The sequence below is a fragment of the Paraphaeosphaeria sporulosa genome, assembly GCF_001642045.1.
Source record: "Paraphaeosphaeria sporulosa strain AP3s5-JAC2a unplaced genomic scaffold CC84scaffold_2, whole genome shotgun sequence".
NCBI classification, from domain to species: domain Eukaryota; kingdom Fungi; phylum Ascomycota; class Dothideomycetes; order Pleosporales; family Didymosphaeriaceae; genus Paraphaeosphaeria; species Paraphaeosphaeria sporulosa.
The window spans coordinates 1,315,520-1,342,968 of record NW_017253361.1 but is presented as its reverse complement, the minus strand read 5'-3'; the positions used below and the strand labels follow the sequence as shown (position 1 = coordinate 1,342,968).

The following is a 27,449-nucleotide window of genomic DNA, read 5'->3' as shown; positions in this document are numbered from 1 at the left end:
CTGCAGCTTCAGCACGCTCCACGGTGGCTGACACTAAAGTTGGGAACCTGCCCACAGCAGGCCCCAACCTCATCCTGCGTAAACTCGCTCTGGCATACTTTCGTGAACTCACAGTGTGACAATTCAGCATAAATGTTCACGGCCCATTTGTACTGTCAGCCACTGCTCGACGATGTTCGGCGCTGGCTGACCATCGGCGCGAATCTTTCTTTCCATGGTTTTGGAGGGGCCAATGACGTTCGACCCCGCTAACGCCGGCAGCGGCGCCCCACCAAGTTCTGCGATGCAGGTGAAAAAAAGTTCGACCGCCAGTTGTGAATATTAGTGGCCGGCCTGCTTCCAAAATTTCTCTCTCCTCAGCAATTGCCTGACAGACTCGACTCACAAGGCTACCGGAGCCCTCGAGCTGTCTATTCCTTCTGCAATCATGGCCTACGACCGGGATGCAGGCCAGAATATGGCCCTCGAGCTGCAGGACGGCTATGTCTGCTTCGGCCAGAGCTTTGGCGCTGACAAGAGCATTGCGGGCGAGCTCGTCTTCCAGACGGGCATGGTGGGCTATCCGGAGTCCATCACTGACCCCTCATACCGCGGCCAGATCCTCGTCATCACCTTCCCGCTGGTGGGCAACTATGGCGTGCCTTCGCGCGACGAGATGGACAGCCTGCTCAAAGACTTGCCCGCCCACTTCGAGGCGCGCGAAATCCACATTGCGGGCTTGGTGGTAGCCACCTATGCCGGAGAAGAATACTCACACCACCTCGCGACTTCCTCGCTGGGCGCCTGGCTGAAGGAGCAGGGCGTGCCTGCCATTACAGGCGTGGACACGCGAGCACTCACCAAGCGCATTCGCGACGAGGGAAGCATGCTTGGTCGACTCCTACAGAGGACCCAGACATCTCCCATCTCCACAACCTTAACCAGTGGCGCAGTCAACACCCAGGAGCTTGCCAATGGTGCCGAAGAGGTCGATTGGAGTGCCGACTTCGCAAAGGTGGAGTGGTTGGACCCTAATAAGAAGAACTTGGTGGCAGAAGGTGACTCTCATGTGCCCCCTCGCAGTGATGCATGCTAAATGTTACGGCAGTGTCGACGAGCAAACCCAAGATCTACTCGCCCGACCCATCTACCGCCCTTAAGCACCCCTCGGGACGCCCTGTCCGTGTAGTCTGCGTTGATGTTGGCTTAAAGTACAACCAGCTACGATGCCTCGTGAGAAGAGGCGTCGAAGTGGAAGTCGTGCCGTGGGACTATGACTTCCCCAAGCTTGCAGGCAAGGAGTACGATGGACTGTTCATCTCGAACGGACCGGGTGACCCAGCCATGATGAAGGACACGGTTGAACACATCAAGACTGCAATGTCTGAGGCTAGGACACCCATCTTTGGTATCTGCTTGGGACACCAGCTGCTCGCCCGAGCTGCCGGAGCCGAGACACTCAAGATGAAGTTTGGTAACCGCGGACACAACATCCCCTGCACCAACATGATCACCGGCCGCTGCCACATCACATCGCAAAACCATGGTTATGCAGTCGACTCCAAAACTCTCCCCAGTGGATGGGAGGAGCTCTTCGTCAACGCCAACGATGGCAGCAACGAAGGTATTCGTCACACCTCGAAGCCCTTCTTCAGCGTCCAGTTCCACCCAGAGCACACCCCTGGTCCACGCGACACCGAGTACCTCTTTGATGTCTTCATCAGCACCATCGAAAAGTCTATTGCCAACTCTGCGGTGCTCTCGCGACCTGTCGAATTCCCCGGAGGCACTGCCGAGGAGAACAGGCGCTTGACCCCCCGTGTCAACGTCAAGAAGGTGCTTGTCCTTGGCAGTGGTGGTCTCAGCATCGGACAGGCTGGAGAGTTTGATTACTCTGGAAGCCAGTGCATCAAAGCTCTCAAGGAAGAAGGCATCTACACCGTGTTGATCAACCCCAACATCGCCACCATCCAAACCTCCAAAGGTCTGGCGGACAAGGTGTACTTTTTGCCAGTGACTGCCGACTTTGTGCGCAAGGTCATCCAAAAGGAACGACCTGATGGTATCTATGTCACTTTTGGTGGCCAGACCGCCCTTCAAGTCGGCATCCAGCTCAAGGACGAATTCGAAGGTCTCGGCGTCAAGGTTCTGGGAACACCAATCGATACCATCATCACCACTGAGGACCGTGAGCTCTTTGCCCGCAGCATGGAGTCTATTGGCGAGAAGTGTGCCAAGTCGGCTTCCGCTAGCTCAATTGATGAGGCCATGGAAGTGGTCAAGGACATTGGATTCCCCGTCATCGTCCGTGCTGCCTATGCTCTCGGTGGACTCGGTAGCGGTTTCGCCAACAACGAGCAAGAGCTGCTCGACCTTTGCAAGATTGCATTCGCCGCCAGCCCCCAAGTACTGATTGAGCGCAGTATGAAGGGATGGAAGGAGGTTGAATACGAAGTTGTGCGAGACGCTCGCGACAACTGCATCACCGTCTGTAACATGGAAAACTTCGATCCATTGGGCATCCACACCGGAGACTCCATTGTTGTAGCGCCATCGCAGACTCTGTCGGACGAAGACTACAATATGCTCCGAACCACCGCGGTCAATGTCATCCGCCATCTCGGAGTCGTCGGAGAGTGCAACATCCAGTATGCCCTTAACCCCTTCTCGCGCGAGTACTGCATTATTGAGGTGAACGCTCGTTTGTCTCGCTCCTCTGCACTCGCATCCAAGGCTACTGGATACCCGCTTGCTTTCGTCGCTGCCAAGTTGGGCTTGAACATCCCGCTCAACGAGGTCCAGAACTCAGTCACCAAGTCTACATGCGCTTGCTTCGAGCCATCGCTCGATTACGTTGTGGTCAAGATCCCACGATGGGACTTGAAGAAGTTCACTCGCGTCTCGACTCTCCTTGGATCATCCATGAAGAGTGTGGGCGAGGTCATGAGCATCGGCCGCACCTTTGAAGAAGCTATCCAAAAGGCTATTCGTTCGATTGATCCTAACAACCTTGGCTTCAACGAGACCGCGGCTCTGATGGGTATTGACCAAGAGCTCCAGACTCCCTCTGATCAGCGTCTGTTCGCCATCGCTAATGCCATGAAGTCTGGGTACAGTGTTGACAAAATCTGGGAGATGACCAACATCGACAAGTGGTTCCTGAGCCGCCTCAAGGGCCTGAGCAACTTCGAAAAAGAAATGTCTGGCTACACCACCGCCAGTATCACCCAGCCTCTCATCCGTCGTGCTAAGCAATTGGGTTACTCCGACCGCCAGTTAGCCAAGTTCTGGGAGACCAACGAGCTGGCTGTCCGCCGCACTCGAGTCGACGCTGGCATTTTCCCTGTCGTCAAGCAGATCGATACTGTGGCGGCGGAGTTCCCCGCGCATACGAATTATCTTTACCTCACGTACAATGGCACTGAGAGCGACATCAAGTTCAACGATCAGGGTGTCATGGTGCTAGGCTCCGGTGTGTACCGCATCGGTTCTTCGGTCGAGTTCGATTGGTGCTCAGTCCGAGCGATCCGCACTCTCCGCGAACAAGGTTACAAGACCGTCATGGTCAACGTAAGTGCATTCAAGAGCTATTGAATGAACTCTGGCTAACTTCCCCACCGTATAATCCAGAGACCGTGCGCCGCCCACATTCCCTGCAATGATGCTGGAAGATGTATCGTGGGGTAACTCGAAACACCCTATAGATCAAAATTTCCAGGTAACATTGCGCATCAGAACTAAAACTAACAGCCATGCAGGTATCGACCGACTACGATGAGGCTGACCGCCTTTACTTCGAAAACATCTCGCTCGAGACTGTGCTCGATATCTACACGATGGAGAACTCTTCCGGTGTCATTATCTCCATGGGTGGCCAGACCCCGAACAACATCGCCCTGCCTCTGCACCGCCTGAATGTCAAGATCCTCGGAACATCTCCTGAGATGATCGACAATGCTGAGAACCGCTACAAGTTCTCTCGTATGCTTGATCGCATCAACGTCGACCAGCCTGCTTGGAAAGAGCTGACAAGCATTGAGGAGGCCACTGAGTTCTGTGACAAGGTGTCCTACCCAGTGCTTGTCCGGCCGTCTTACGTTCTTTCCGGAGCTGCCATGAACACGGTATACTCCAGGGATGGTCTCGCTCAGTTCTTGCAGCAAGCCGCCGAGGTGTCAAAGGATCACCCCGTCGTCATCACCAAGTACATTGAGAACGCCAAGGAGATTGAGATGGACGCTGTTGCTCTCAACGGTAACATGATCGGCCACTTCATCTCTGAGCACGTTGAAAATGCTGGTGTTCACTCTGGAGACGCTACACTGATCCTGCCTCCTCAAGATCTTGGTATGTTATGCCCAATGCTGTCTTTCAACTTCTAGAATCTAACGAAAAGTAGACCCGGTCACTGTGCAGCAGATTGAGGAAGCTACCCGCAAGATCGGCAGCGCCCTCAACATCACCGGTCCTTACAACATCCAATTTATTGCCAAGGATAACGAGATCAAGGTCATTGAGTGCAACGTCCGTGCATCGCGCTCCTTCCCATTCGTCTCGAAGGTCATGGGTGTTGACCTCATTGAAATGGCTACCAAGGCAATGGCCGGCCTACCTGTCACCGCGTACCCGCCTGTCAATATTCCCAAGGACTACGTCGGTGTCAAGGTTCCCCAGTTCTCCTTCTCCCGTCTCTCCGGAGCCGACCCCGTTCTCGGTGTCGAAATGGCGTCCACTGGTGAGGTAGCGTGCTTTGGCCGCGACAAGTACGAGGCCTACATCAAGGGTCTCATTGCCACTGGATTCAGGCTCCCGAAAAAGAACATTCTCTTGTCCATTGGATCTTTCAAGGACAAGCTGGAGATGCTTCCCTCGATCGAGAACCTGCACAAGATGGGATACAACCTGTTCGCCACGGCTGGAACCGCTGATTACATTCAAGAGCACGGCATTCCCGTCAAGTTCTTGGAGGTGCTTCCCAGCAATGAGGACCAGCAGAAGCCCGAGTACTCGCTTACCCGCATGTTGTCAAACAACCTGATTGACTTGTACATCAACCTCCCGTCCAACAACCGCTACAGGCGACCGGCCAACTATATGAGCCGCGGATACCAGACGCGTCGTATGGCAGTCGACTACCAGACCCCCTTGGTCACAAATGTCAAAAACGCCAAGATCCTCATCGAAGGAATTGCGCGCCACTACGACCTGGAGATTAGCAATGTGGACTTCCAGGACTTCTCTAAGATCCGCTCAGACAACGAGGACCACGCCACGCAGCTTAGCCGCAGGAAACAGTCTCTATCTCTCCAGCAGCTGCTCGCAAGGTCGCCTTTCAAGGGGAAGCACATCACTTCCGTCAAGCAGCTCAGCCGCGCGGACCTCCATCTCCTCTTCACCATTGCTCAGGAGATGCGCCTCGGTGCTCAGAAGTATGGCTGCCTCGATGTTCTCAAGGGGCGAGTCCTTTGCACGATGTTCTTCGAGCCATCGACGCGAACCTCGTCGTCCTTCGATGCTGCTATGAAGCGCCTCGGCGGAGAGGTTGTCGTCATCAACGAGTCTGTATCTTCCACGCAAAAGGGAGAGTCCATTGCGGACAGCATCCGCACCCTTGGCTGCTACAGCGATGCCATCGTCCTCCGCCACCCGCAGGAGGAGTCCATCGACATTGCGACCAAGTTCTCCGACGTCCCGATCATCAACGCTGGCAACGGAAGCCGCGAGCATCCAACTCAGGCTATTTTGGACATCTTCACCATCCGTGAGGAGTTGGGAACCGTCAACGGCCTGAACATCACCTTCGTCGGTGACCTCAAGTACGGCCGCACCGTGCACTCGCTCTGCGAGCTCCTCTCCCACTACGATGTAAACATCAACCTCGTCTCACCTGCGGAGCTCCCGATGCCCAACTCTGTCCGCGACGCGCTCAAGTCCCGAGGCCAGCTCTCGACCGTCTCCAACGAGCTCAGTCCCGAGATCGTCGCCAAGTCGGACGTCCTGTACTGCACTCGCGTGCAGAAGGAGCGCTTCACCGACCTGGCCAGCTATGAGCGCACCAAGGATGCGTTCGTCATCGACAACAGGGTGCTCAAGGCGGCCAAGGACAACATGATTGTCATGCACCCGCTGCCGAGGAACAACGAGATTCACGAGGAAGTGGACTTTGACCCAAGAGCGGCGTACTTCCGCCAGGTGAGTACTCTTTCCCCCCTACTATGGAAGTTTGCTAATGAATTGTAGATGAGGTACGGATTGTATACGCGCATGGCGCTGCTCGCTATGGTCATGGCAGCGTAGATTGTGTTTCTCTCTTCATGATTCGATTGGACGAGGCGTTTTTGAGATTTCGACTATACACCACACCAAAAGCATCACAACTTGGAAGGCGTTCTTTTCTGTCATTCATTCCGTTGCCTAGATAATTAGGTTACAAGCATTAGACCGGAGTTGCTCGCGTGTAGATACGTCCCATTGTAGTAACCATCACTGGGTAGGGGGGACCTATTTCAAATTTTATCCGATGTACTTTATTGGATTTTGTATATCTGGGTTTGGGGGAAGCTATTTCATTTTTTTGGCGAGGTGGTTTTGGGTCTGGGTGGGTCTGGGTGGTCTGGGCTTTGGGTTTAGGGCGTTTTACACGGACGCGATTGGAGGCATGGACTGGATATGGGCATCGGATGGGCATTGGATCGACGGAACAATCGATCCTGGATAGCATTTGGGCGGCGTTTGGGATAGATACACTCTCCGAGACTTTCTCGCTTTAAGTGGTGAGAGAATCCACAGTGGCCGACAATAGAACTGAAGTTCTTGTGGTAATGCGTTTGTCATTAACACTTGCGCCAGACCATTAGACTGCACTTTCGAAGATGTATAGTAGAGTGAGTTCCGACTGTATTAGGTGCGCTCTAGAAGGTGGACTTCAGGTTTTTGTGTCGGCCATTGCGATCCTCGGAAATCAGTCGAGGATTCCTGCTTTGACTAGCTCAAACTTGCTTCCTTTGAACACCAGAGATTAAGACACGCACATACCTACTGGACCTTGCTTGTCTCACACAAGTTCGGCATGGCCATGATTCACGATTTAGAATGTACCTGTTCATCGAAGAACTTTGGTTAAGAATTACGCCTGAGTAGTGGTATAGTACAATGTGTATGCAGAAGCTTGGTCATGTCTCCACTGCATCGTGAGGGAAAAAGAAAAAAGGACATGTATACAACCGGCCATCAAATCGCAGGCCCTTGGCCTGTTCTGTTTCTTGCATGACTCCTTCTGCCATCTTCCTCCTTGTCTGGCTGTCCACCAACCGCACCTACCTCCTCAGACATCTTCCCCAGGCTGGCAACCCACACCCAAACCCGACAAACAGGTATATGAGGAAGATCACAACCAGCACCAACAGCACCATCAGCTTGACATTCTTCCACCACATTCTGCGCCTCAGCCCGCGACTCCGCACGCGGAAATCCCGCGCCGTGTCGCCCAGCCGGCCCGTCTTGTCCACCAGCAAATCCAAGCGCTCCCCGCGATCTAGCACGCGCTCGATGTTTTCTGTCATGATCTCCCGCACGCCCTCGATCTCGCGCTGGGCGGTGCGCAGCGCGTCGTCCTTGCCCGCTTTGGTGCCGCCTTGCTCGATCATGAGGGATTTCATCGTCGCATTGAACGAGGCGCAGCCGTAAGAGGGCAGGGCAGCGAAGTCTGTGGACTCGGCATCGAAGACTTCGAAGAACTTCTTTTCCAAGGTAGCGAGAAAGCCGAATGGGATGCGCTGGCCCAGCTGCTTTTCCGCGACCACGAGGAACGTCAAGCCGCCGGCAGAGTGCTGGGCCGCGGGCAGAGAGCTGGGAGATAAAGTGTGGTAGTGCGCGAAGTAGGGGTCTACGTCGAGGGTTTTGTGTTCGGCGGCTGCGTGAGAGAGTTTGGGCAGGATGACGGAGAGAAGGGAGGACGTGTTTGACGAGGGACGGGCGGTGTGCTCCGCGAGGATTTTGGTGCCGTGGGCTATGCCGGCGCTGTAGAGCTGTGAGCGTATGGCCTTTGGGGGAGGTTTTGGGCGGCGGGAGAGGGACATACTAGAGGAGCTGCGTGGAGCTGCTGGATGAGGACGCCATGGTGACGACGGGGGCGGGCTGTGCGCCGAGTTCAGTTGGGTGGTATTGCGATTGCGACTGAAATCGATAGCGCTGGCGTATATGGCCTGTTGTGTGGATAGGCAATCGAATGGGGGGAGCTGGTGTTGATGTGTTGGTCAAGATGTCGCTGCCTCGCAGAGGTCCAACAGCGCAGCGTCATCCTGCTTAGCGAGCTAGCCCCAACCAGCAACGCGCGGCCCCAATGCCTCGGCGATAAATTGTTGTAGGGCTGAATTAAGTCGCGAACTCGAGCATCCCACCAGCACACCAACAATGACATAGCAACGCCAGCATGGTCCGCGTAAAGAACCGCTATCTAGTGGTCAACATCCTCTACCCGACCTCGAGCCCCGCTGCCAAAGCGAGCGACGCCGTTCCCGAGCTCCTCCAGTTCCACGCGCCTACCTCAGATGCGTTCCACACCGGGCAGCTTGTGCGGCTCGTGAGAGAGGGCATTACAGAGCTATTTGGCGACTATGGGATGGGCATGGCGAATCGAACGCTCAAGGGTGAATATCCCCGGTATTGCATACTCGCGGCACAATTAACAGCAAACAGTCACATACTGGTCCCCCGCAACCTCGACCGCCATCATCCGCTGCCCGCGCGAACACTACGAGATGGTCTGGGCGGCGCTAACGTTCACGACGAAGCTACCCCGGCCGATAGACACGCCGGTCGTTTTCAAGGTGGTTAGGGTCAGTGGGACGATTAGAAAGGCGGAAGAGGAGGTTATAAGGAGGTCAAAGGGGATTATCAGGAAAGCGAAGGAGGTGGAGAAGGGTAGGAAGGATAGGCTGATGGAGGGGGTAGTGCAGGCGGTCGAGAAGAGGGGCGAGCCTGATGCCGTGTTGGCCCAGGTCGATGAGGCGGAGGAGAGTGAGAGCGACAGCGACTAGAGGACGATCATGTCAGGAAGCTTTCGATTGCCCCACGTCGACATACTGGCTGCTTGATGAGCGATGCCATAAGAAGATACGACTAGCAACAGCTCACGAACACGGAGCCACACATGTCGCACACACTGAGGGCATCGAGCACTTGCCCATCCCGCGAAGGCGAAGGCTTCGTGGGGACCCGGCGCATAGTGTGCGACAACACGAACAGAAGAGCGACTAGACGCTGGATATCGGCGCCGAATGCCCGACGATAGCTTTCATCGAGTTCGAAACAAAGGACACCCGCAGACGTCACAAACCGAATGAGGGTCTTGGAGTCCCGATGCAGCGGTACACAAAGCGGGCTCGCCCGCAAACGTCCAGAATGCGCACATTTGAAACAGACCTCCTCCTCTCCCCGCGCTCATTTGGCGTGGATGACAGCACTACCCCACGGACGTCATTGACGAGGCCCGACATTGTGGTCTCACAAAGCGCTGTCTTGCCCGCAAACGTGGACTGAAACACCGACGCTGGGCAACAATTCTCACCTCCTCCACTCACCTGTTTCCTAAACAAGTGATAAGCGTATATTTGGACAGTCTGTTCCTCAAGATCGCCACCAGACACTTTCAATCTCCGGACCGACGAGCGGAAACTGCACATTCCATCCAGTATACACGGTCTTGCACTCGGCTTGAGACATCAGTCTAAAAAGTTAGGCCCAGCGAACTAGCACCATCATCACAAGTAGCCTCATCGGTAATGCCGATCCCACGGCCCTCTTTCGCATCGCACCGATCGCGCAGTTACGACGCAGATGCGAAGACATTCGAGCGGCCGGGCATGAGATGTCTCGGCACACGAAGCCTGCAGAGCAACGCATGTAAAGACAGAGACGGCCACTCCGCATCGCGAGACAAGCTTTCTCCACTCGCTCCGACGTTTGGACCCCGCAAAGGCATCGTTCCGTCAGGCACCGTCGATCGTAGACGCCGTGTACCCCGCTACCTACCGTTCGTGGATCAGCGTCTTCTAGTCACGCATGGGATTCGGGTTATCGAGCCGCACTCGGTGCCGGTGCGTGATGCAAAGCAAGTTGTACCTGCAGCGATAGTCATATCCGGGGACGAAGACCGGAGGGTGGTGTGGGAGCCTGGGCGGGATTATGTGGAGGTGGATCCTACTTTTTGCGCAGAGAATCTTGAAGAGGCTGTAGAAGAGGTCGGCGTGTAGTTACGATCTTGCAGTGAATCAAAAGTCGTTCTATGTCCTACCACGGTTGTAGTGTCTACGGAGTGACCCGACCCGCAATATAGCCCCCAGACTGATCCACCAGCACTTCTCCTCACATGAACACTGTCCTGGCGGGAGACGTGCCCCTTGCTCGGCCTTTTATCGCTCTATGATTATGACCCTCTAGGCGGCAAGGAGCACCCAATTGGGTTATCTGTGTTTGCAAGACTTCAGGCAACGACCGACGCGTGGTCCAGCCAACCAAGAATTCCAATACAAAAACTCGGGTTCAATAACAGCTCTCTATCGAACATCTATGCGCTACATTTTGTCGGTTCCAAACTCTAGAAGAATACTATCTAGACTAGTCTTCTTGATAACCTCTCTTACTCCATATCCATTTCCTACCCCTTCGAGCCAACATCATACTTGCGTTACAAGCTTTCTCAAATCATGAACCCAGATGCCTCACCAGCCCCTGTAAAATGCAATACATCACCGGATAATGAAAAAGACACACAAGCCTCAATCGCAGCCCTCGGCGCCGAAATCACCGGCCTCGCCGTCTTCCGCCCCACGACCGACGCCATCACCCCCGAGCGCGTGAACGAACTCATGGCACAGATGCACGTCGACGTGCCAGCAGGAGGCGAAGACATCTCGTATGGCGCGTCACCCGCGCAGGTTCTGCGGTACTGGAAGCCAAAACCCAAAGGCGAAGGGAAAGCGCCTCCACTCATCGTCTTCATTCACGGGGGAAGCTGGCGCGTAGGCACATATCTAGATTCGCTTGGGAGTAGAAAGGTGGAGTGGTTGGTGGGCAGTGGGTATGCCTTCGCGAGCATAAACTACACGCTCATCCCCGCCGTCAGCGTGAAGCAACAGGTCCAGGAATGCGCAGACGCCATATCCTTCTTCACCCAGCGCGCGCCCTTCTTCGGCTTCGATGGTGACAGTATTGTGCTAATGGGACACTCGTCCGGCGCCCACGTCGCTGCGCTGTTGGGCACGGATGCACGGTATCTAGAGAACGTGGGCGTGGGAACGGACAAGATCAGAGGTGTGGTGTGCATCGATGGAAGTAATTTCAACGCCGCTGCGGAGCTGCTCGACTCCCCTGGCCCGGTGGCGGAGAATATGCTTGCTGGGCTGGGAGACGATGTTGGTGTGCTGAGGGATATGAGTCCGACGTATCACGCGCGAGGGCCAAACGCCGCCGCCTTCCTCCTTCTGCAAGCCCAGCGACACGGCGATATAAGACAAGCCGTGGAATTCGAGGCGAGTTTGTTGGCGGCAGGGACGAAGGTCGAGGTGAGGGTCTTTGAGGGGGAGTTTTTCGAGGGACATGTGGCTATGTTGATAAGGCTGGGAGATGAAGGGTATCCGGCGACAGGAGTCGTGGGGAAGTGGTTGAGGAGGGAGGTGCCTGTGGCGTAGGTGGGAGGTGAGGAAATCCAGGATGGGTGCGAGAACCTTTCATCTTTGAGATGCGTCCACCAAAGACAAGCTCTTGGTTACTGGTTGTTGATGAGGCGCTAACGCAACTTCCACCTTTGGGTGGGAGAATCTTCACTTACCCATACAACTGCATACCCAAATTGCTCCTCTATATATAGTTTCGCTTTCAAAAGCTACTCACCAAATCAAACAAGAAATCACCTATGATTTCTTTGAGATGGGCTTCGAAGTGGCTTTTAGGTTTTGCCTATTTATCTTCCATAGCTTGAGAGGAAGATCAGACGATGCGCCTGTTTGAACACCCACCTGGGAAGCTCTTTATGTGTTTCAAGGAGAACTCAACACAATCTATTCAGGACTGCGTTGTATCACAAGCACTTGAATACACACTAGTGTACTGTCTGTGCCTATCTATGGTAGTGATGAAATCCCTGCATCGAAGTCTACCCCACCCTATCATAAGTAAGCATGTATCTCTGGTACGGACCTGGCCTATCGGCCGGTGCATCAAAGTTCTCGCATGCGATGGTAGATTTCTGTCCCTCGGGGCCATTGAGGACCCACCCCTGCTGTCCAGGGATCCCACTCCCAAAAAAGCAGTCGTACGTGAACGGGATCGACGTGTATCCAGAATGAGTGGAGAACTGATGGCAGCGGAGGTCGTCAAAGCACGCCCTAGCGCAGTGGTCGAGGGCTTGCGTGTAGTTCTGCGCAATTAGGCCGTCTTGCTCGGTGCCTTGCAGATTGTTCTCCGAGCCAAGCGGGTAACAGAAATGTTCGTATTGACCGCCGTATTTGTAGATCGCAGTGGTGGTAGCGACGGCGCTGGTCTTTGTTGTGGTGATGGTTGGGACAGTGGTAGTAGAGGTTACCACGGCCGTGGCAGTATCAGTGTAGGTTGATGTGACTATATGGAATGGGAACTGTGTAGCTGTGACTGTAGGGGACGTGACGAAACAGCTGCATGCGGTGGAGACAACAGCTGGAGGGAATTTTCGCAGCGCTAGTAATGTCAGATCATAGGGTCAAATGAGTTGGGGGCTTTGATTTACGTTTAGGTACTTCGACGCGAATGTTTAGCATCTTCGATCGTTCTTCCAGGGTACTCCTTGAACCTACATCATTGAGGCCTGTAATGATGGCTGTAAAAGCTGCCCTACGAATACGTCAGAGCAACCTTGGCATTAGGGGCATTATATTTTATACGTAGTCGTTGTTGCCGTATACGTCGTCAGTGCTGTGGTCTCAGTCAAAGTCGAGGTGGCCAGGGTCAAGGTTATTGTCTTTGGCGTTGTGATTGTCGAGGTGCTCGTAGTGGTAACAGTTTTGGTTGACACATGAATATATGAGGAACAGAACGACGAAGCTCCCAGTCGGCTGAGAACAGCTAAGGCCTTGTTTTTGAAGCATGGGTTAGCGCCCTGCGGAGATGCATAGTGATCAGGAGCAGCAGTCGATCTTGCAACGAGCAACAAGCTGCTGAGGGCTAAGGATACATGCATATTCTAGGAGTGGAATCTCAGAAGCAGACAACGAGAGCCGAAACGAGAGATAACGTTTCCACACACCCGTGCATCTTTACAATCTTTATATTAGGAGAGTAGCGCACGCCACAATACGAGAACTGTCTATATTTAGGATCTCGTGGGTCCACAGGTCCACAAAAAGCGTGTAGCAAAGCCTTACATGTGGTAGTATCCCGAACTGAGCCCTGAAAGCTGGAGACATTCTCGGAATGATACCTGCCGGAGAGGTTCTGCGCAAGCCGTTGCATATTCTCTTCTCAGACTACTTCCAATTGCCACGACTTGTTCACAATGACAAGAATAATAAAAGAGATTATCCGCTTGTGTGTGAGGTGAAAATTGACACTGGGGCCCTGTGCTCATTGATTGGCCTCCGGACACGCGAGAAGTCACACCCAATCAGGATTTAATACTGTGACGGAAGTCCGGTCCTAGCGTTCAGCTTCATGCAAGGTTCCATTGGTTCGACATCGAACTCGCCTACAATACGATGGTTATCGGTTTGCTTCCGCTAGCGCCCATAATTGTCATCTGTGAGAAATGTGAGATGCGTTGGCCAAATACAAATCTATGGTGAGGGGTTTGACAAAATGTGTACTTAGGCTGTGAATTCTGGTTCTTCTGACGTCGTATTTACCGATCTACTTTGTGTACCCCAGCTTTTCTGGCCATCTCTAGCTTTCGATACTCCCCTCTTCAAAGAAACACGTAGTGAATGAATTTCATGATCATGGTAACGTCCGCATGCTTTCCAAGTGTTGCTAACGATGGGGCCTAGAGCCTGGCTTGGAACTTATCCCCATTGTATTAAGACAATGTTGCTCAATCAAAAGAGGACAAACTAATCGAGTTGACGATCCGGTTTGGCGACGTCCTAGGTAGCCACTGGTAGACATCCCAGAAAATTGTGACGTAACAACGCTCCATGGTGGTCTCTTAGTGTCTTCTATCGCCGTTCATTGTGCGCTGTGGCATCCGAGTAACGCATTCTAGTCTAATTTCACTGTGTATAATCATGTGGCACAAAAGATGAGCACTTCACTTTATAATAATGATCATTATCCAACCGAGAACCTTACGTCACCACAAACACCCATCGCCAACGCTGCGCGAGAGAGCCCAAAGACTGCCATACACTATATACACATTGTTACTATACCAAAATCCCCTCGCAGAATGAACTCTATAAGACATCCACACTTAGGCTACATGTATATATACTTTTCTTGAGCCATAACTAATATATTAAGTCACACTCCACCATCAAGTCGCACATCGATTCAACCTGAACGGAAGGATCTTGCTCGACTTGCAACATGTTGTACCCCATTTTTAGTCTACTGACCTTGAGCCCTGCTGACTTAGAGCTTATCCATAATATCTATACTCGACTGTTCACCTAGGATGCACTGATGTAGAAGCTGGACAAGGAGCTCAGATCTACAGGTTAGCCTCCCGTGGTGGAAAGTTTGAAATCTCTAGGACCAACCGAGAGTCACAAATCCCATCGGGAATCGAAGTATACATTCCTTCGAGCCAAAGGCATCTTGACATAGAGTTTGGATCCTCTGATGATTACATTAGCTGCAATGCGGAGGACATCCATCCTGTTTTTTGGTTCGAAAACCTTAAGAGCGGGCTCCCCGAGGATTTGGCAATGAAAGCCTGGGTTGCCATGGCACCGGCTTTGGCTCTTGCCACCAAGTGGATAACAACTCCTGAGCTATAGGGTCTTTGGCACCATCTGTCATTTGGAGAACTTTTCGTTGAAGACGGCAAGACTTCTCTGGAGCGATCACCACTTGAAGATGATCTCTTGATGGCTGTACGTATTTCGCAAACGTCCTGACGGCGATGGCGTCTAAGCTCAAGTTTTGGTGGTTTCCGCACGATCTTCCAGATGTTGGGTATTCCGATGGAGTTTCTTCTAATTAGAAACTCCCTTACGATTATCGGCATACTCAGCCCTTGTTTTGCTAAAGAGATCGGTGCGCAGTACGGGTACTTGGAGTCAGCATCACGTGTCTACGAATACGATGGCTACATTGGCCTGAGTAGTATCAACCTCTATAGACTCTTGAACCCCCAAGTCGCGTGCAAACTCGGATAAGTGTACTATGATGAGGTTACAGGTGCGAATGGCACTTATACTATGCCATAAACTGAGTCATGCGATGTGTGGCTGGCGTTGTTTACCGCAAGAGAAACCTTACGTATTTCCATCTGATGCGATGGCAGAAGCTGGTTTCAGTTGGAGTCAAAATGTGCTCGGTGCGGACTTGTTCTTCGTAAATGACAGTATGTTCTGCTTGTATTGCCGCACGTACAAAAACTTGTATAGTTGGCCTGGTCTTGCCTACGTCGCTTACGATCGGTAGGTAGAAGCCTGGTTTAAGAAAGACACATGGGAGCAAATTGGGGAAGTGGTGAGAAACAATCTCTTAAGAATAAGGAATGCTTCCAGTCTACCAGGACCGACTTTTTGGAGGGCAGATCTCCTCATTGAGGGTCGGTTCCGCCCGGTCAGTTACATGAATAGAGAAGTTGTCTGGCCGGAGGACGCAGTGGGGAAGGAAGGTGCTCCGCCAGAGGGCATGTCGCCGGAAGAATGGTACGCTGAAGTCAGGCAGCAAGAGATGGAGCTGGCAATAGCAGCTGGGTTGGACGAAGAAGTTGGGATTTTGGAGGAAGCGGAAGGCCGCTATACAGAGAAGGTCTAGAAACTCTCTAGGTCCGTCCATTGAAGTCCAACAGCTCACTTGGGATAGTTCCGAGGACCTTGTTGATTTGGCGGCGTAGATTTTAGTCGGCTTGAGCCGCTCATGTAAGACTGGCTGCCGAAGCTTGCCTGAGGCTGGCACTCTTTTCAATCCACCCGCTTGGAAGCGGTTTAGTGTTCGCACTTAGTAAACAAATCATATTCACTGAGCGCAGTATATGTCACACTTGCTAAGAAGTGAACAAGCATTGCGATCTCAAAGACGCTAGCTTCAAAGAATTCAATTGAGTCAAAGCGCAAACTACGTCATAGAATTCATAACATCATCGCAGCACTACGGTTTTCTGATACATCGATATAAATCATTTGATTTGCAAAGTACGACAGGTTTATGGAGTTCTTGGATCGCTAACATGTCACAAACAGGTTCAAAAGCGGACCACATGAGCTACCGCATTGGTCGTGGCGAACAAGGCGTCCTTACGTTTGAGCCCTACAGTGCCGAGATTCTACCACTCTGGCGCTTCAAAACCCCTGCTATTGCTCGCCAGAGTTCCAAAAAAATATATGACAAGTTTTTTGAGTATGAGAAACAAGACGACTTTGTGGGCATGGATATGTGCCGGAAGTTCCTGCAGATGGTGAGTCGCGTGACCTTTCAAGGTTGATTTCATCGTAAATTGTATTCATGGACGACCAGGGTATGACAAGGGCAAAGCGATATGCGAATCATGCGGGAGGAAGGAAATATGACAAGGAAACTGGAAAAGAGCTCGGGAGAAGCACCAACCATGAGGGTGCCAAGGAAAAGCTGGAGGCTTCGATGATTTTCAGAGAGGTTTGGGAGAAGGCGAAAACGTATGAGACATACGTCGAGAAGAAAAAAATATTCCTCAAAGAGCAAAAAGAGTGGGATAAGCAGCAGAAGAAAGAGGCGAAGGTGTGAACTTAGCATGACCAGCGAAAATTTGGTGGTGTATAACGCGAACGAAGAAGAGTCAGAGCGTCGCTATTGTTGTGCTGCCGCCTTAAGGATCTGTGCTGTTCACAGAGCAGTGAAACAACAGCGACGTCCCAGCAAGCGCATCACAGCTGAAAATATCGAACAATTGTGGAATCGATAATGCTCACCTCTCTAGGCCTAGAAGAGGTGAGTAGACCGTACACCATCAGCGACATGTCAACCGATGCCAGCCATGGTCGAATACTTCAAATGTAAATGCGTGGGCGGTCACCGCCGTTGCGTTTTCCATGATAGCAACACCCTTCGAGCCAAGGAGCACACATCAACAGCACTGGAGTTGTCGAAAAACCATGTCTCCATTTAATTTATATTGTGTCGCCAGTGAGCTGAAGCCGACATGATTGAGATTGATATTTAATTACCACAATCGCAATTGACAACAATACTTTCAGTCCCATTGCAAGCTGACATGTCCACTAAGAGACCACAACATTAGGACCAGAGAGAAAAGAGATTTCAGTCCACAATACCTCGCTCTCTAGGCTCAATTTCCTGCACGATTTGTGGCCAAGATTCCAGTGTTACCGTTCAACGTGATCCGCTCAGCCCATTCTCACGGTGGCGCGCGGATAATCTTCAGAGGAACGACCCGCATTTACCCCAGTCGCGCACCTAACCCCCGACCCTTGCGCAGCCCTAAATCACACAGCATATTCGCTTCTGATTTCTACATTGAGAACGCCACAATACCAGTGATGCAGCATAGAAGCGGATGCGGAAGAATCGCCGTGGGTGCAGGTAATATCGAGAGTTCGTTTGGTATGGGGCTGGCATAAGCGATATAGCGGTGAGTAGCAGCAAGCCCAAGTGTTGGGTCAGGCAATCGAGTGGGCGAGGTGTTCGTCCGGTGACCTGGGGCTGGTTGTACCGCGTCAACGGCGGTGGGAAGGCTTGGCGGAGCTTCTTGTCGGCGCATTACAAGCATCAACCCAAAATCTAACGAAGGTCTCTTTGATTAAAATGTTAACCAAAGGCAAGATTGTTCCGATAAATTTAACATTCTCTTGAGATAGAAAGGGAAATAATATCATCAGGAGACTAGGGGTTTTTTTTTTTGGTTTTTATTTACCGCAGGCACAAGCTCTGTACCTTCATACGCCCCAGCGTAGGCGGACATATTTCTCATAACAGCTGCTGACTCTGAAAGTCCCATATCATCAAACCGAACCATCCAACGTCATAGAAATTACTGAATATGGGGCTGTGCGGCTAAGTGTCACCGGGTGCTCGAGGCCTTTCCAGTCTGCCTGGTACCATGATAGAAATCCCGCTCTTCTCGGGAAGGGAAAGGGGTCTCCAGAGGTCCAGGTCAAAGCGCGGATGGCAAAGAAGACTGGAATACTCCATCGAAGAGACCATGGTATCATAAAGCCGTGCTTAGCTCTACCGTGTATCTCATCGCTGTCCGGGCTGATCGAGATTCTGAGGTGCCAAACCGGCAACTCGCAACGTACTCGCCGATCATTGCTTTTGCTTCCATTCGTAGCCCTGTCGCTCGTTTTGTGACAGCGCTCTTTGTCGAAACAAGTGCGATTGCGAGGGAAATGATGTATATTGGATGAGTTCAGGTCGCTTGATTCATCCTTGGGATGCTTCGCATGGGGCTGGATTTGGCTGTTTTTTGCAGGTGCAAATTGCTGTCTTGCACATTACCAGTGAGCGAACCGACCTCAGCCTAGTAGTCAGGATGGACCGCGCCGACTCCGGATCCGACGATCCCTGCATGGTTTAGCGCAAGTCCGGAGGCCAGATCAGGTCTACGTGCCACTAGGAGCAGGCCTTGTTATCCCACATACACCACTTAGAGGCCTGGCCTCTAGCGGTAACGATGTCTCCAGATGTAAGCCAGCCACGTATTTCCCCAAAACTCAACACTTCCACAATTCTGTATATTTATAAGATCTACTGAATTAATTATAGCTCTATGCGATGCAAGGGAAGCAAAAATTTATTCTTCTCTATCTAGGGAAAAGCATATTACTCGCGTTTCTATGCTGGCTGCCTCCTCGCTTAGGCCCGAAGAAATATTCACCACCAGAGCGCCTGGGCTCTGCTCGCCGGTCAGCCACTCTGCACCTAGAACTATTCTTCACGTCTCTGCCGGTCCTAAGCCTCGGCGTATGTGACCTGTCCGTTCTGGGGTGGGCTTAACAGCCTGTAGGTATTCGTCAGATACTTAAAATGACACGAGTGCCCTTCGCAGCATACTCTTCTCCGCTCACGACTATAGACCTGGTCCTTGCAACAGTTTTTCCCTTTGTCCTTTGCAATGGATAAAGGAATAGATATCGATGCCCTCGTCAGCGCGTATGCCGACGTCTTCGCGACAAAGGAAGCCGTACTTGACGACAAAGGAACGGGCAGCATCGGCTCGAGCCCCAAGGAAACTACCAGCGACTTCAACAAGAAGCTGGAAGAGGCTGGACGCAAGCTGATCCGCGCAGCGTTGGGGAAAGTCATTGAGATGATTCCAACCATCGGCGGGCCGCTTTCCGATATTATTACTAGCCTGCTTGAGCCGGAAGAGCCAGACGAGCTCAAGATGACATTGGAAAATATCAACAAAAAGCTGGACAGCATTGATGCACGAGCCAGAGAATCCATGCCTCTCATGTTTGTGACGGATGCGCACAACGAAGCCCAGAATGTACGTAATGAACATCGAATCAATAGAATCTTTCCACGTTAACATTCCGTCCATTGCAGCTTAATAGCACCATCAACTTTGTTTTCAAAAAGCTGCAAGTGGCGAGCAAGCATGGAGACGTGAAGGAGTTCTACAATGTGCTTCGAACCATCGATGCGGGGAAGAATGAGCTCGCCCTGAACCTGAGCATCTTACACGACAAGCTCGTCAAGGCCAGGCCTAAATTGACCAATAAGGATGGTGATACGCTCAATGACCCCTTGCTCGACTATATTCGTAAGCAACTAGAACAAAGAGCGTTGGACGTTGATGGTAGTTTCAGCTACAACGTCAACAAGTTTCAAGGTCAAATGCGACAGTGGTACGACTATTTCGCCGATATCCAGCAGCGAGGAGCTGCATTGCTCGTAATATACAGGCGTTGCACGGACCTGACTCGCTGGACAAATTTCTCCGCCACTACAGAGAAGGAAAAGGCTGTTGCAGAGAAGGCAAAAGACGCTACCGTACGCTATGAGCGAGAATGTCAGGACACATTTCAGGAGAGGCTGGAAGAATATAACAAGAAGCTCCTGCGCGGTTCACTTTTCGATCGCCCGGCGGTGCAAGTCATCAAAAATTTGATGGAGAGCTCTAAGGGCGACATGCTACCCAAGTTCTACACATTGAGATGTGCCAACGGCGAATATCTCGGCGTGGAGCTGATGCAACACAGGATGCCACGACACGGTTCGCAGCCACAAAAGTATGAAGAGTACGCTGTCTTCGCGCCATGTCTGCAGTCTAGGGAAAAGGACGATTTTCGTGCTGCGCTACGTCCTGTTTTTGATAGTGACAAAGGCGTCTTCGCTCTCGCAGCCAACCGACATAAGCATGGTTTCGAATGTCCCCAGGATACCTTGCTGACTCGAGATACGCGGCACGATCCACAGAAAGAGCGGCCCGGAGTGGGAGGCTCAGGTCCAGCGGTATATTTCAAGCTTATTCCTTTCGAGGACTCAGACCGCATACGTGCCGTGTTGATCAATCGCGCGGGGGACGGCAAGCAGGATATGTGGGATTGCAAGCTTGAGCCTAGCAACATTCTGGATGCTGGTCGACTCGTGTACACCGGGCCGGACTGCAGCGCGCAGATTCACCAGATCGCATCTAGGCCATTGTTCGACACCTACCGGTGCTGGCTGTGGGTGGACAACTTCATTGAAGACCATGTGCTCGTCTTGCAAGACATCAGACTAAACGACGGCGAAGTGGAGACACTTCAACATGTCTGGCTCTCAGGTCAAGCACATCCTGTCGTCTGGTATGCGGGTTATTTAGTAGAGGGTCTACTCAAGTTCGCGATCTACAAAATCCATTCCAAGGACAAAGCCAAGGACGCATCGTTCATTCGGGAAAGTCTTCGTTTCGATGAACATCGGAACCGATTGAACATTGCACCGAATGTCGCCGAGCACGTCTGCAATCTAATATGTAAAGTTGAAGTGCCGCATGGATGGCTCTCAAATAAGATGAGTACCATACTTCTCGGAAAGGATGAAGAGATGGGGCGACTACCATGTCAGACTGATCAGTTGTGTGGACGGACGCTGAGCGGGAGATTGGACGAAGTTGAGCACTCGTCTGGCAACCGTCGAGATTTTGACGGCTTCGGCTTCCATGTTACTTGCGTCATCGAGAAAGGCGATATCACTGGTGGGCAGTTGCGACTGACCAAGGGCTGAAGGGTGAGGTTGGCGATTGTACTGTAGTCTCAAGCTGTCACCGATGATGCTCGGCTCGCAATTTCTCGATCGCCATACGCTCACTCCCAAGATGAGGAAAGAGTGCATCTATTATGCGACCGAAATCAGCTAGTATATCATCGTCAATCGTTAGCGTTCGCCATTGACGACTGACTAAGAAATGCACAAAACACTTAAGGGCTTGAATGTGACTGAGAGGCCGACTTCCATAATAAACTCGGACTCTCAGTCCGACATGGACGCCCAAAGAGTCTACGAGATTCTGCACAGCATTTATGGTGCCATCTCAATGTTTAGAGACTACGTCTTCTCCGCACGACCCTTTGACACAGAAGAAAAGCATCACTTTCTCTGTAAACGGGATGTTTCTGCTTTCAGGATACGTCGCGGAGACCTTGAAGGCCCATGACGGATTTGTCTTGCGATAAGGAAATCCGCTTTTCAGGCAAGGATGCATATTAGAAGTTGGCAATTGTGGGTCCAGGGAGTGGGAATGAGCAAGGTTTTACTAGATATGATCAGGCCGAGCCTAGGTTACCCACGTGTGCCACAGCGTATGCTCTTCCCATTGGTGCGTTAAGACTGTACTGCCCTGGGTGCGATTATCCATGTCAAGCTGGAAGTGAATCATTCCAACTTGATTCCTGAGCAGCTTATCGCACAGTGTGTCGCTTCCGAGAGTCCATATCTTAGTAATTACAGTGGCCTACTGCGTGAGACTTTGACAGTGAGACAAAGATTCATCAGCGTACTGCGGTGGCCTTTGCCGGCAACAAACCCATCGGCATGCCATGGCTCTGCACGCCCAGTAAACGCCTATCGCTCTCATTGCAAGATATTCGACACTGGTGACTGCTGCCATACTTCTAAAGCAGATTTCGTGGACATGATACATCCTGTTTGCATCCTGTCCCAGCTGCAGCAGTGGGATACATACTACATTTCCTATCTTTCTAGTCCATTTTTCTTTTCCTCATATCAACATACATCTATCGGCATTATATTGCCTGGAGGGCTCTAACATGTTAGCATTCACGATAAACCTTTGTCTTTAAACGTGCATGTGACGAGGTATACGGAAACATTGCACCATCCTCACACCTAGAAAATTAATCCAGGAAACAACAAAACCACCGTCATGAATTTACTGTCTTTGATTGTTGAAAATCTCTATTTTCCCACTTGTGGCATGGACGCAGCATTGATGGAGCAACAGTCTACAAGACATGGACAAGACAATTGTCTGACGCAGAAGCAGGCGGAGCAGGCCATTTTGTGAATGCGCGATGTACTGGCGTTGCGGAGCTCAGACTCAGGTAACATCACGGAGGCGTTGGATATCATCTTAGCCGGTGATTTTGGCTTGTCGGCCGACTCGTATTCGATGCTTGCCGGGTATCTGCGGCAGGTCGGCGTGTTCAACACGACGAATAAGCGGCAAGAACTCGAATTGAAGGACGGAGGAGAGATATATCTACTAGACGGCTGATGAAGCGAAGGGGTAGCAAACGATTCGAGTCGTTGGAGCTTATCGTGTGTCTTTAGCTGGATTCACAATCTTTTTCGTGGATTATTCGAGGGGGGCCATTGCGTAGTCTGCGTCAACAATCGAGACGTCTTTCTGTGTTGTCATACCGATTCGAATTTCGACCTTGTGTCACCAGCCTGACAACCGACACACCATTGCTGACTTACATGCCTGCACACCATCAACAGCACATGCGTATCCGCGAACCCAAAACACCTCGGCGCCCTGCCCATTACCTCCTCCACCTCACTGCCCACTCTCCAGAAAACAATAACCTACAGCTCTCAACCCGCTGATCCCCACGTGCCCACCCCTCAAAACCCAAAACTCCCCCGACAGGCACGTGGTGGCGTGCACATCTGAGATCGCCTGTCGATCTGCTGCACAAAGCCGAGAGATCGTCGCAGCTTCGCCGGGCCGTGATGTGTATTTGGAACAATCTTTCGCAGTCTGGAAAGTGGAAACAGAGTCGGATTGCACAAGTTTGCTGGACTGGCGCTGTAGAGAGATGCGTGGTAATGTAAGGATTCCCATGGCTAGTAACACCCTCGATTGCCCTGGAGTCTTAGAGGTAGAATGTCACGTGATGCATTTAGCGAGGAGAGGACGGGAGTGTACCGTATTTGGCAGTTCTAAGAGATGTCGGAAACGGGTGCATACTGCTGTACCAACCTACCCAATTCAGAAGGTGCGCAGAGCCTCTATGCTGCGCAACTAGAGAGTCTGAACACCTTTCATCAATACTTTTCGCAAGACCACCTGATGCGGAAGTTGAGCAGAGCCGTATCTGCTCAGAATTATGTGTTACATAGACACTTTCGATGGAGTTCAGACATGCCCCATAGGCAAGAGTGGAGCTTAAAACCACCGTTGCACATCGGGTTCGAGAGAGTTGGGGTTTGCTGGATTTAGGGATTTTGCGCGAGCATTTGCCGGAGGCCCGTTTGTAATGACTACGAGCACTCAGGTTAGAAAGCTGTGTGTCGGTGAGAGTTGAGATCTGCACTAGAGATGCAAAGATCGCATGATTATGTGAGAGGTGATTTAGAGATGTTTATGCGTGATTAGGAGCGTTGTATAGACGAGACGACAGCTCTAGCGGTTGGTACGTTTGCGATGTTTGTGTAGATATTACGAGGTATGTGCGTCAGCATGACTGGCGAGTGATAGTATACTTTCCGTATGCTTGCTTCATCACTTGGTGATTCCGTGGATGTGTGCGACGCGGACTGGTCAGTGCTGAGCGTCTGTTCTCCTGTTGTGAACATCCGGAAGGAACTGCTTCCGATGAATTCAAAGGAACATCTCGCTAGACCTGTTCCCCATATCCTTCCCATAACGATCGGAGCAGACGCATCCCAAGGTACTCGCACAGCCTATACCGACGAAGCCACCCTCTAATCTCCGACAAATTGTACGTCGCTGACTACATCTAATCACTCAAACACAATCATCCACATTCTCGGTTCTACAAGACCGAAAGCCGCACACCATGCACGCCCATCCGGCTTTCATGCCGCCGTCTCCGAGGATCATTCTCCTGGACCTTGCAGAACATCTACCCTAACGGACGTTGCGACGGAAACGGCCCGCTGGGCGGTATCCGCAGCTCCGCTTTTGTGGGACGGATACAACTGCGTGATGCGATGGCCAGAGAGTTGGGATTGGGTTGGGCAGCAGCGGACGGTCAATCGACGTCGTGGACAGCCTACGGGCCTCGGTACCTTTTGCGGGTGCGTGGCGCTGTGCGCGGCGGATCTCCGGGGGTGGAGACGCTTGAGACGTCCCTTGCACAGCGTCCCGATACGTGGTGTAGAATCGTCATGGAGCCCAGCGGAATGGAGCAGTCGTACGATGTGTGTGTTGTGCAAGCACAATGACGGCATGGTGGGTGACACTCACGCGGTGCAGACCCGTGCATTCTCAACTGCTCGATGAAAATCGTCCGTCGTCAGACGGTCGCTTGAACCCTGGCTTGCAGACACGGCAAGGAAATAGCGAATTGTGGAATGTGGAAAGCCAGCCGAACTGGCACAAACGCCTCCAACACGGTCGATAGCTCTCCCGCGCCCGGAACAGCTCGAGGCCCGACCCGCTTGACCCGCTTGCTCAACGAAGAAGGGCAACAGAAATCGCGTCCAATTCCAGGGCGATGATTTTCATCGGCTTCTGGGACGCGACGACCGGCGCGTCTGAAACGGGCATTCTGCACGGGCGGTCCCGCGAAACAGGTCCTGGCGTCGTGGGGAGAGCGCGGAGCAGACCTGCTGCATTGGTACTGGAGAACGGGCGCTGGGCACGGTTGTGCGTTATGCAGCGATTAGCAATTGACGATAATTGTGTCGGCGGCATGCCTCCGCGGAAGGACAAGAAGGATGCCGTGGTGGGATTTGAAACTTGGGGGACCGCATGGCAGGAGGATATGCACCTCAGGTTCGACACAGTTGGCTGCTGTGTGGTGTTGTGCATGGCCAGATGCTGAGGAACCCAAGTGTTCTGGACTGAAGGGGGTATGAAAATGACTCGGCAGGCGGCGGGGGGCCCTTGTTTGATCTGCTTCAAGACCGCGGGACCGTTGGACAGGGTTCGGCATTCGGCTGACTGGAGATGACGCGACGTGTTCTCGAGGGTTTTTATCAATCGAGGGATTTTATGTAAAAGGCGGGCAACAGCGCAACGTCCCGCAGACGGTGGTTCGTAGTCACCGCCAGCGCGAGACGGTCCGTCACGAGGAAAGGCGCGCCTGGTGGGATAGAGTTCACTAGCTGCTTCGTTTTAGCTTGGAAGTAGCGCCTTGGGCCCTCATCGCATCCTGGTTTTCCTCGTAGACTACTGTGCATAGCTTCCTTCTTTAATTCTAGCGTACGGGGCCTAGAATGAGGATGCTCGTATACGAAGCCACGGCAGGGTTCGAATTTACATAACAGAGCCTCCATGCAGGACACGAAGACTTTAAGATCCACCATGCAGTCGATGATGGCGTGATTAGTCGGGGACGTCAAGACGAAGCGGTCATATTTTGGTGTGCTATGAAGTGAAGACCGAACTGGTCTCTATGTGATGTTGAAGACTAAGATTACCTGCACGCGTCTTTGCTAGGAGGCCCATGGTAGAACACAGTAGGTGGCTTACTCGAGGCTTGATGCAACGCAACCATTGTTGCATCTGCGTTGTAGCCGTAAAAGGTAGACTAAGAATGCAATCTCGCTGGCTGCGCGGATCGTTCCCGGCTGCCATTCTGCCGGTCAGAGGTTGAGACTACGGACGCACTGTCGAGGCACCGCACCCGGGCTCCATTCGATCGGGCATCCTACAACATCAATGGGAGTCTTACTGCGTCAACAATGCGGTGCAGTCGTCGCCATGTTCCGGTTGCGAGGTCAGTGCGGGAACAAGACGGTTATTGTGTGCCATGTCGAATCAACGGGTGACACAAGCACTGACAGGGAACGGCTTGCATGTATACCAGGTTGGCGGAGCGCTGGACGCTTGTGGCCGCGGAACAGGAATTCATCGCCTGTACAGCACCGCAGCTGGGACGGAATCGAACGGGTAGAAGAGAAGCGAATCTGGCGACACGGGGCCTGGGCAGGCATGGGACGGTGTGAGAGTGCGATAGCGAAAAAGATATGGTGTGGAGTAGTAGTGAGGTTGGCCGCTGGACTGACGGTTCCCGAGCAGCTGCAAGGGTTTCAACATGCACTGGTGATTGCGGTCGTGTGCCATGAATGAGTGTGATGCAACCAGAGCTCTGTAACCGGCGGTCCACGGCTCTTGCTTCCCATCCAGCGTTCGGAACCATGCTCGATGGCGAGCAGATGGCGACGGCCCGGGGCGACAGGGCCAAGCACCTGTCGCGGCTTGACATGGCAGCCAGGCAGGCCACGACAGGGCTGTTCGGAAGGGCATTGTGCGGCTGTGGCGACTGTTGTGCAAGAGGGGACCGCGTGCGGTGGAATCAATTTGGGAAGCGGCATGGACGGCCGCAAGCGGACAGGCTGTCCACGCGCATCGGGAGAATGCCAGGCCCGGGGCCTGTCGCGGGTGCTTTGAGCTGCTGGCTGCGAGTCGCTGGCTGCTTGCTGCTGAGAGTGCATGCCGCCGGGCGGTTCAATCTGTCGCATGCTCTGAGCCTGTGACACTGGCTCTCGAGTCGCGGCGAGTCTCCAAGCAGCACACCGACCTAGCGCTCCGCGGAGCACCCAAACCCTTGCTGCTGGTGCTGGCGCCACACGCCCCGAACTGGCGTCTGCTCCGCTCGCGCACCCGGCGCGGCGGTTTGCACCCAGGGTGGCAGGCTTCCAGCCGTCGAGGGCAGTGCAAACGGGCCCTGCTCCGAGTCTGAGCCTGCATTCCGCCTGCCTCGCTTGTGTCTTTTCCCGCCGCCGTCGCCGGCGAGCACAAGTCGTGTGAAGAGCAAGCACGTCGGCCCAGGCTGGGTGCGAGGCCCAGTAGCGCTGTGCTAGCAGGCCATAATACCCCGATTCTGCGCCATTCACTCAGGCGCCCGCTTGGCATCCCAGCTGCCACCGGCGGCCCGCACGCTCTGCTGCGACGCGAACCCACCCTG

At 52.7% G+C, this 27,449-nt stretch overlaps 9 protein-coding genes across 9 annotated transcripts; 6 read left to right on the top strand and 3 right to left on the bottom strand.

Annotated features, from left to right (window-relative positions):
* The first annotated feature begins 316 nt into the window (after positions 1–316).
* CC84DRAFT_1137522 (aspartate carbamoyltransferase) lies at positions 317–6,566 on the top strand. Its single transcript, XM_018176150.1, has 6 exons — positions 317–1,037; positions 1,088–3,549; positions 3,600–3,614; positions 3,738–4,326; positions 4,379–6,171; positions 6,220–6,566. Exons 1-6 carry the CDS (start codon positions 428–430, stop codon positions 6,274–6,276), a joined length of 5,526 nt encoding a protein of 1,841 aa, XP_018040043.1. The 5' UTR covers positions 317–427; the 3' UTR covers positions 6,277–6,566.
* Positions 6,567–7,084: 518 nt separating this feature from the next.
* On the bottom strand, positions 7,085–8,230 carry CC84DRAFT_1160780 (vesicle-associated membrane protein-like protein). The gene is made up of 2 exons (XM_018177580.1): positions 8,060–8,230; positions 7,085–7,998 (listed from the first exon to the last, which is right to left on the bottom strand). The coding sequence occupies exons 1-2, from the start codon at positions 8,095–8,097 to the stop codon at positions 7,296–7,298; spliced, it is 741 nt and encodes a 246-aa protein (XP_018040042.1). The 5' UTR covers positions 8,098–8,230; the 3' UTR covers positions 7,085–7,295.
* A 180-nt stretch (positions 8,231–8,410) lies between these two features.
* CC84DRAFT_1172209 (uncharacterized protein) lies at positions 8,411–9,017 on the top strand (the record flags this gene model as incomplete). Its single annotated transcript, XM_018179967.1, has 2 exons — positions 8,411–8,627; positions 8,677–9,017. The coding sequence occupies 2 exons, from the start codon at positions 8,411–8,413 to the stop codon at positions 9,015–9,017; spliced, it is 558 nt and encodes a 185-aa protein (XP_018040041.1).
* Positions 9,018–9,761: 744 nt separating this feature from the next.
* Positions 9,762–10,232, top strand: CC84DRAFT_1172208 (uncharacterized protein; the record flags this gene model as incomplete). The annotated part of the gene is made up of 1 exon (XM_018179966.1): positions 9,762–10,232. The coding sequence occupies one exon, from the start codon at positions 9,762–9,764 to the stop codon at positions 10,230–10,232; it is 471 nt and encodes a 156-aa protein (XP_018040040.1).
* Positions 10,233–10,763: 531 nt separating this feature from the next.
* CC84DRAFT_1075192 (alpha/beta-hydrolase) lies at positions 10,764–11,660 on the top strand (the record flags this gene model as incomplete). Its single annotated transcript, XM_018173709.1, has 1 exon — positions 10,764–11,660. A coding segment is annotated over one exon (897 nt), but the record flags the coding sequence as incomplete, so codon positions are not given.
* Positions 11,661–12,133: 473 nt separating this feature from the next.
* Positions 12,134–13,418, bottom strand: CC84DRAFT_1172206 (uncharacterized protein; the record flags this gene model as incomplete). Its single annotated transcript, XM_018179965.1, has 4 exons — positions 12,134–12,693; positions 12,743–12,846; positions 13,259–13,275; positions 13,377–13,418. 4 exons carry the CDS (start codon positions 13,416–13,418, stop codon positions 12,134–12,136), a joined length of 723 nt encoding a protein of 240 aa, XP_018040038.1.
* Positions 13,419–16,256: 2,838 nt separating this feature from the next.
* Positions 16,257–16,977, top strand: CC84DRAFT_1193400 (uncharacterized protein). Its single transcript, XM_018181295.1, has 2 exons — positions 16,257–16,576; positions 16,636–16,977. The coding sequence occupies exons 1-2, from the start codon at positions 16,349–16,351 to the stop codon at positions 16,879–16,881; spliced, it is 474 nt and encodes a 157-aa protein (XP_018040037.1). The 5' UTR covers positions 16,257–16,348; the 3' UTR covers positions 16,882–16,977.
* Positions 16,978–18,878: 1,901 nt separating this feature from the next.
* CC84DRAFT_449172 (uncharacterized protein) lies at positions 18,879–19,635 on the bottom strand. The gene has a single exon (XM_018186311.1). It carries the CDS (start codon positions 19,570–19,572, stop codon positions 19,066–19,068), a length of 507 nt encoding a protein of 168 aa, XP_018040036.1. The 5' UTR covers positions 19,573–19,635; the 3' UTR covers positions 18,879–19,065.
* Positions 19,636–20,121: 486 nt separating this feature from the next.
* Positions 20,122–21,518, top strand: CC84DRAFT_1160777 (uncharacterized protein). The gene has a single exon (XM_018177579.1). The coding sequence runs from the start codon at positions 20,230–20,232 to the stop codon at positions 21,328–21,330; it is 1,101 nt and encodes a 366-aa protein (XP_018040035.1). The 5' UTR covers positions 20,122–20,229; the 3' UTR covers positions 21,331–21,518.
* Positions 21,519–27,449: the final 5,931 nt, after the last annotated feature.

What these genes read in the sequence shown, in the direction of transcription:
- CC84DRAFT_1137522 (XM_018176150.1), top strand. Translation starts at nt 428, where the DNA reads ATGGCCTACGACCGGGATGCAGGCCAGAATATGGCCCTCGAGCTGCAG. An exon ending in CCTGCCTCCTCAAGATCTTG is followed by an intron (nt 4,327 to 4,378) that starts GTATGTTATGCC and finishes AACGAAAAGTAG; the next exon opens with ACCCGGTCACTGTGCAGCAG. An exon ending in GAGCGGCGTACTTCCGCCAG is followed by an intron (nt 6,172 to 6,219) that starts GTGAGTACTCTT and finishes AATGAATTGTAG; the next exon opens with ATGAGGTACGGATTGTATAC.
- CC84DRAFT_1160780 (XM_018177580.1), bottom strand. Translation starts at nt 8,097, where the DNA reads ATGGCGTCCTCATCCAGCAGCTCCACGCAGCTCCTCTA. An exon ending in AGCTCCACGCAGCTCCTCTA is followed by an intron (nt 7,999 to 8,059) that starts GTATGTCCCTCT and finishes ACAGCTCTACAG; the next exon opens with CGCCGGCATAGCCCACGGCA.
- CC84DRAFT_1193400 (XM_018181295.1), top strand. Translation starts at nt 16,349, where the DNA reads ATGTCACAAACAGGTTCAAAAGCGGACCACATGAGCTACCGCATTGGT. An exon ending in GCCGGAAGTTCCTGCAGATG is followed by an intron (nt 16,577 to 16,635) that starts GTGAGTCGCGTG and finishes ATGGACGACCAG; the next exon opens with GGTATGACAAGGGCAAAGCG.
- CC84DRAFT_449172 (XM_018186311.1), bottom strand. Translation starts at nt 19,572, where the DNA reads ATGAGAGGCATGGATTCTCTGGCTCGTGCATCAATGCTGTCCAGCTTT.
- CC84DRAFT_1160777 (XM_018177579.1), top strand. Translation starts at nt 20,230, where the DNA reads ATGGAGAGCTCTAAGGGCGACATGCTACCCAAGTTCTACACATTGAGA.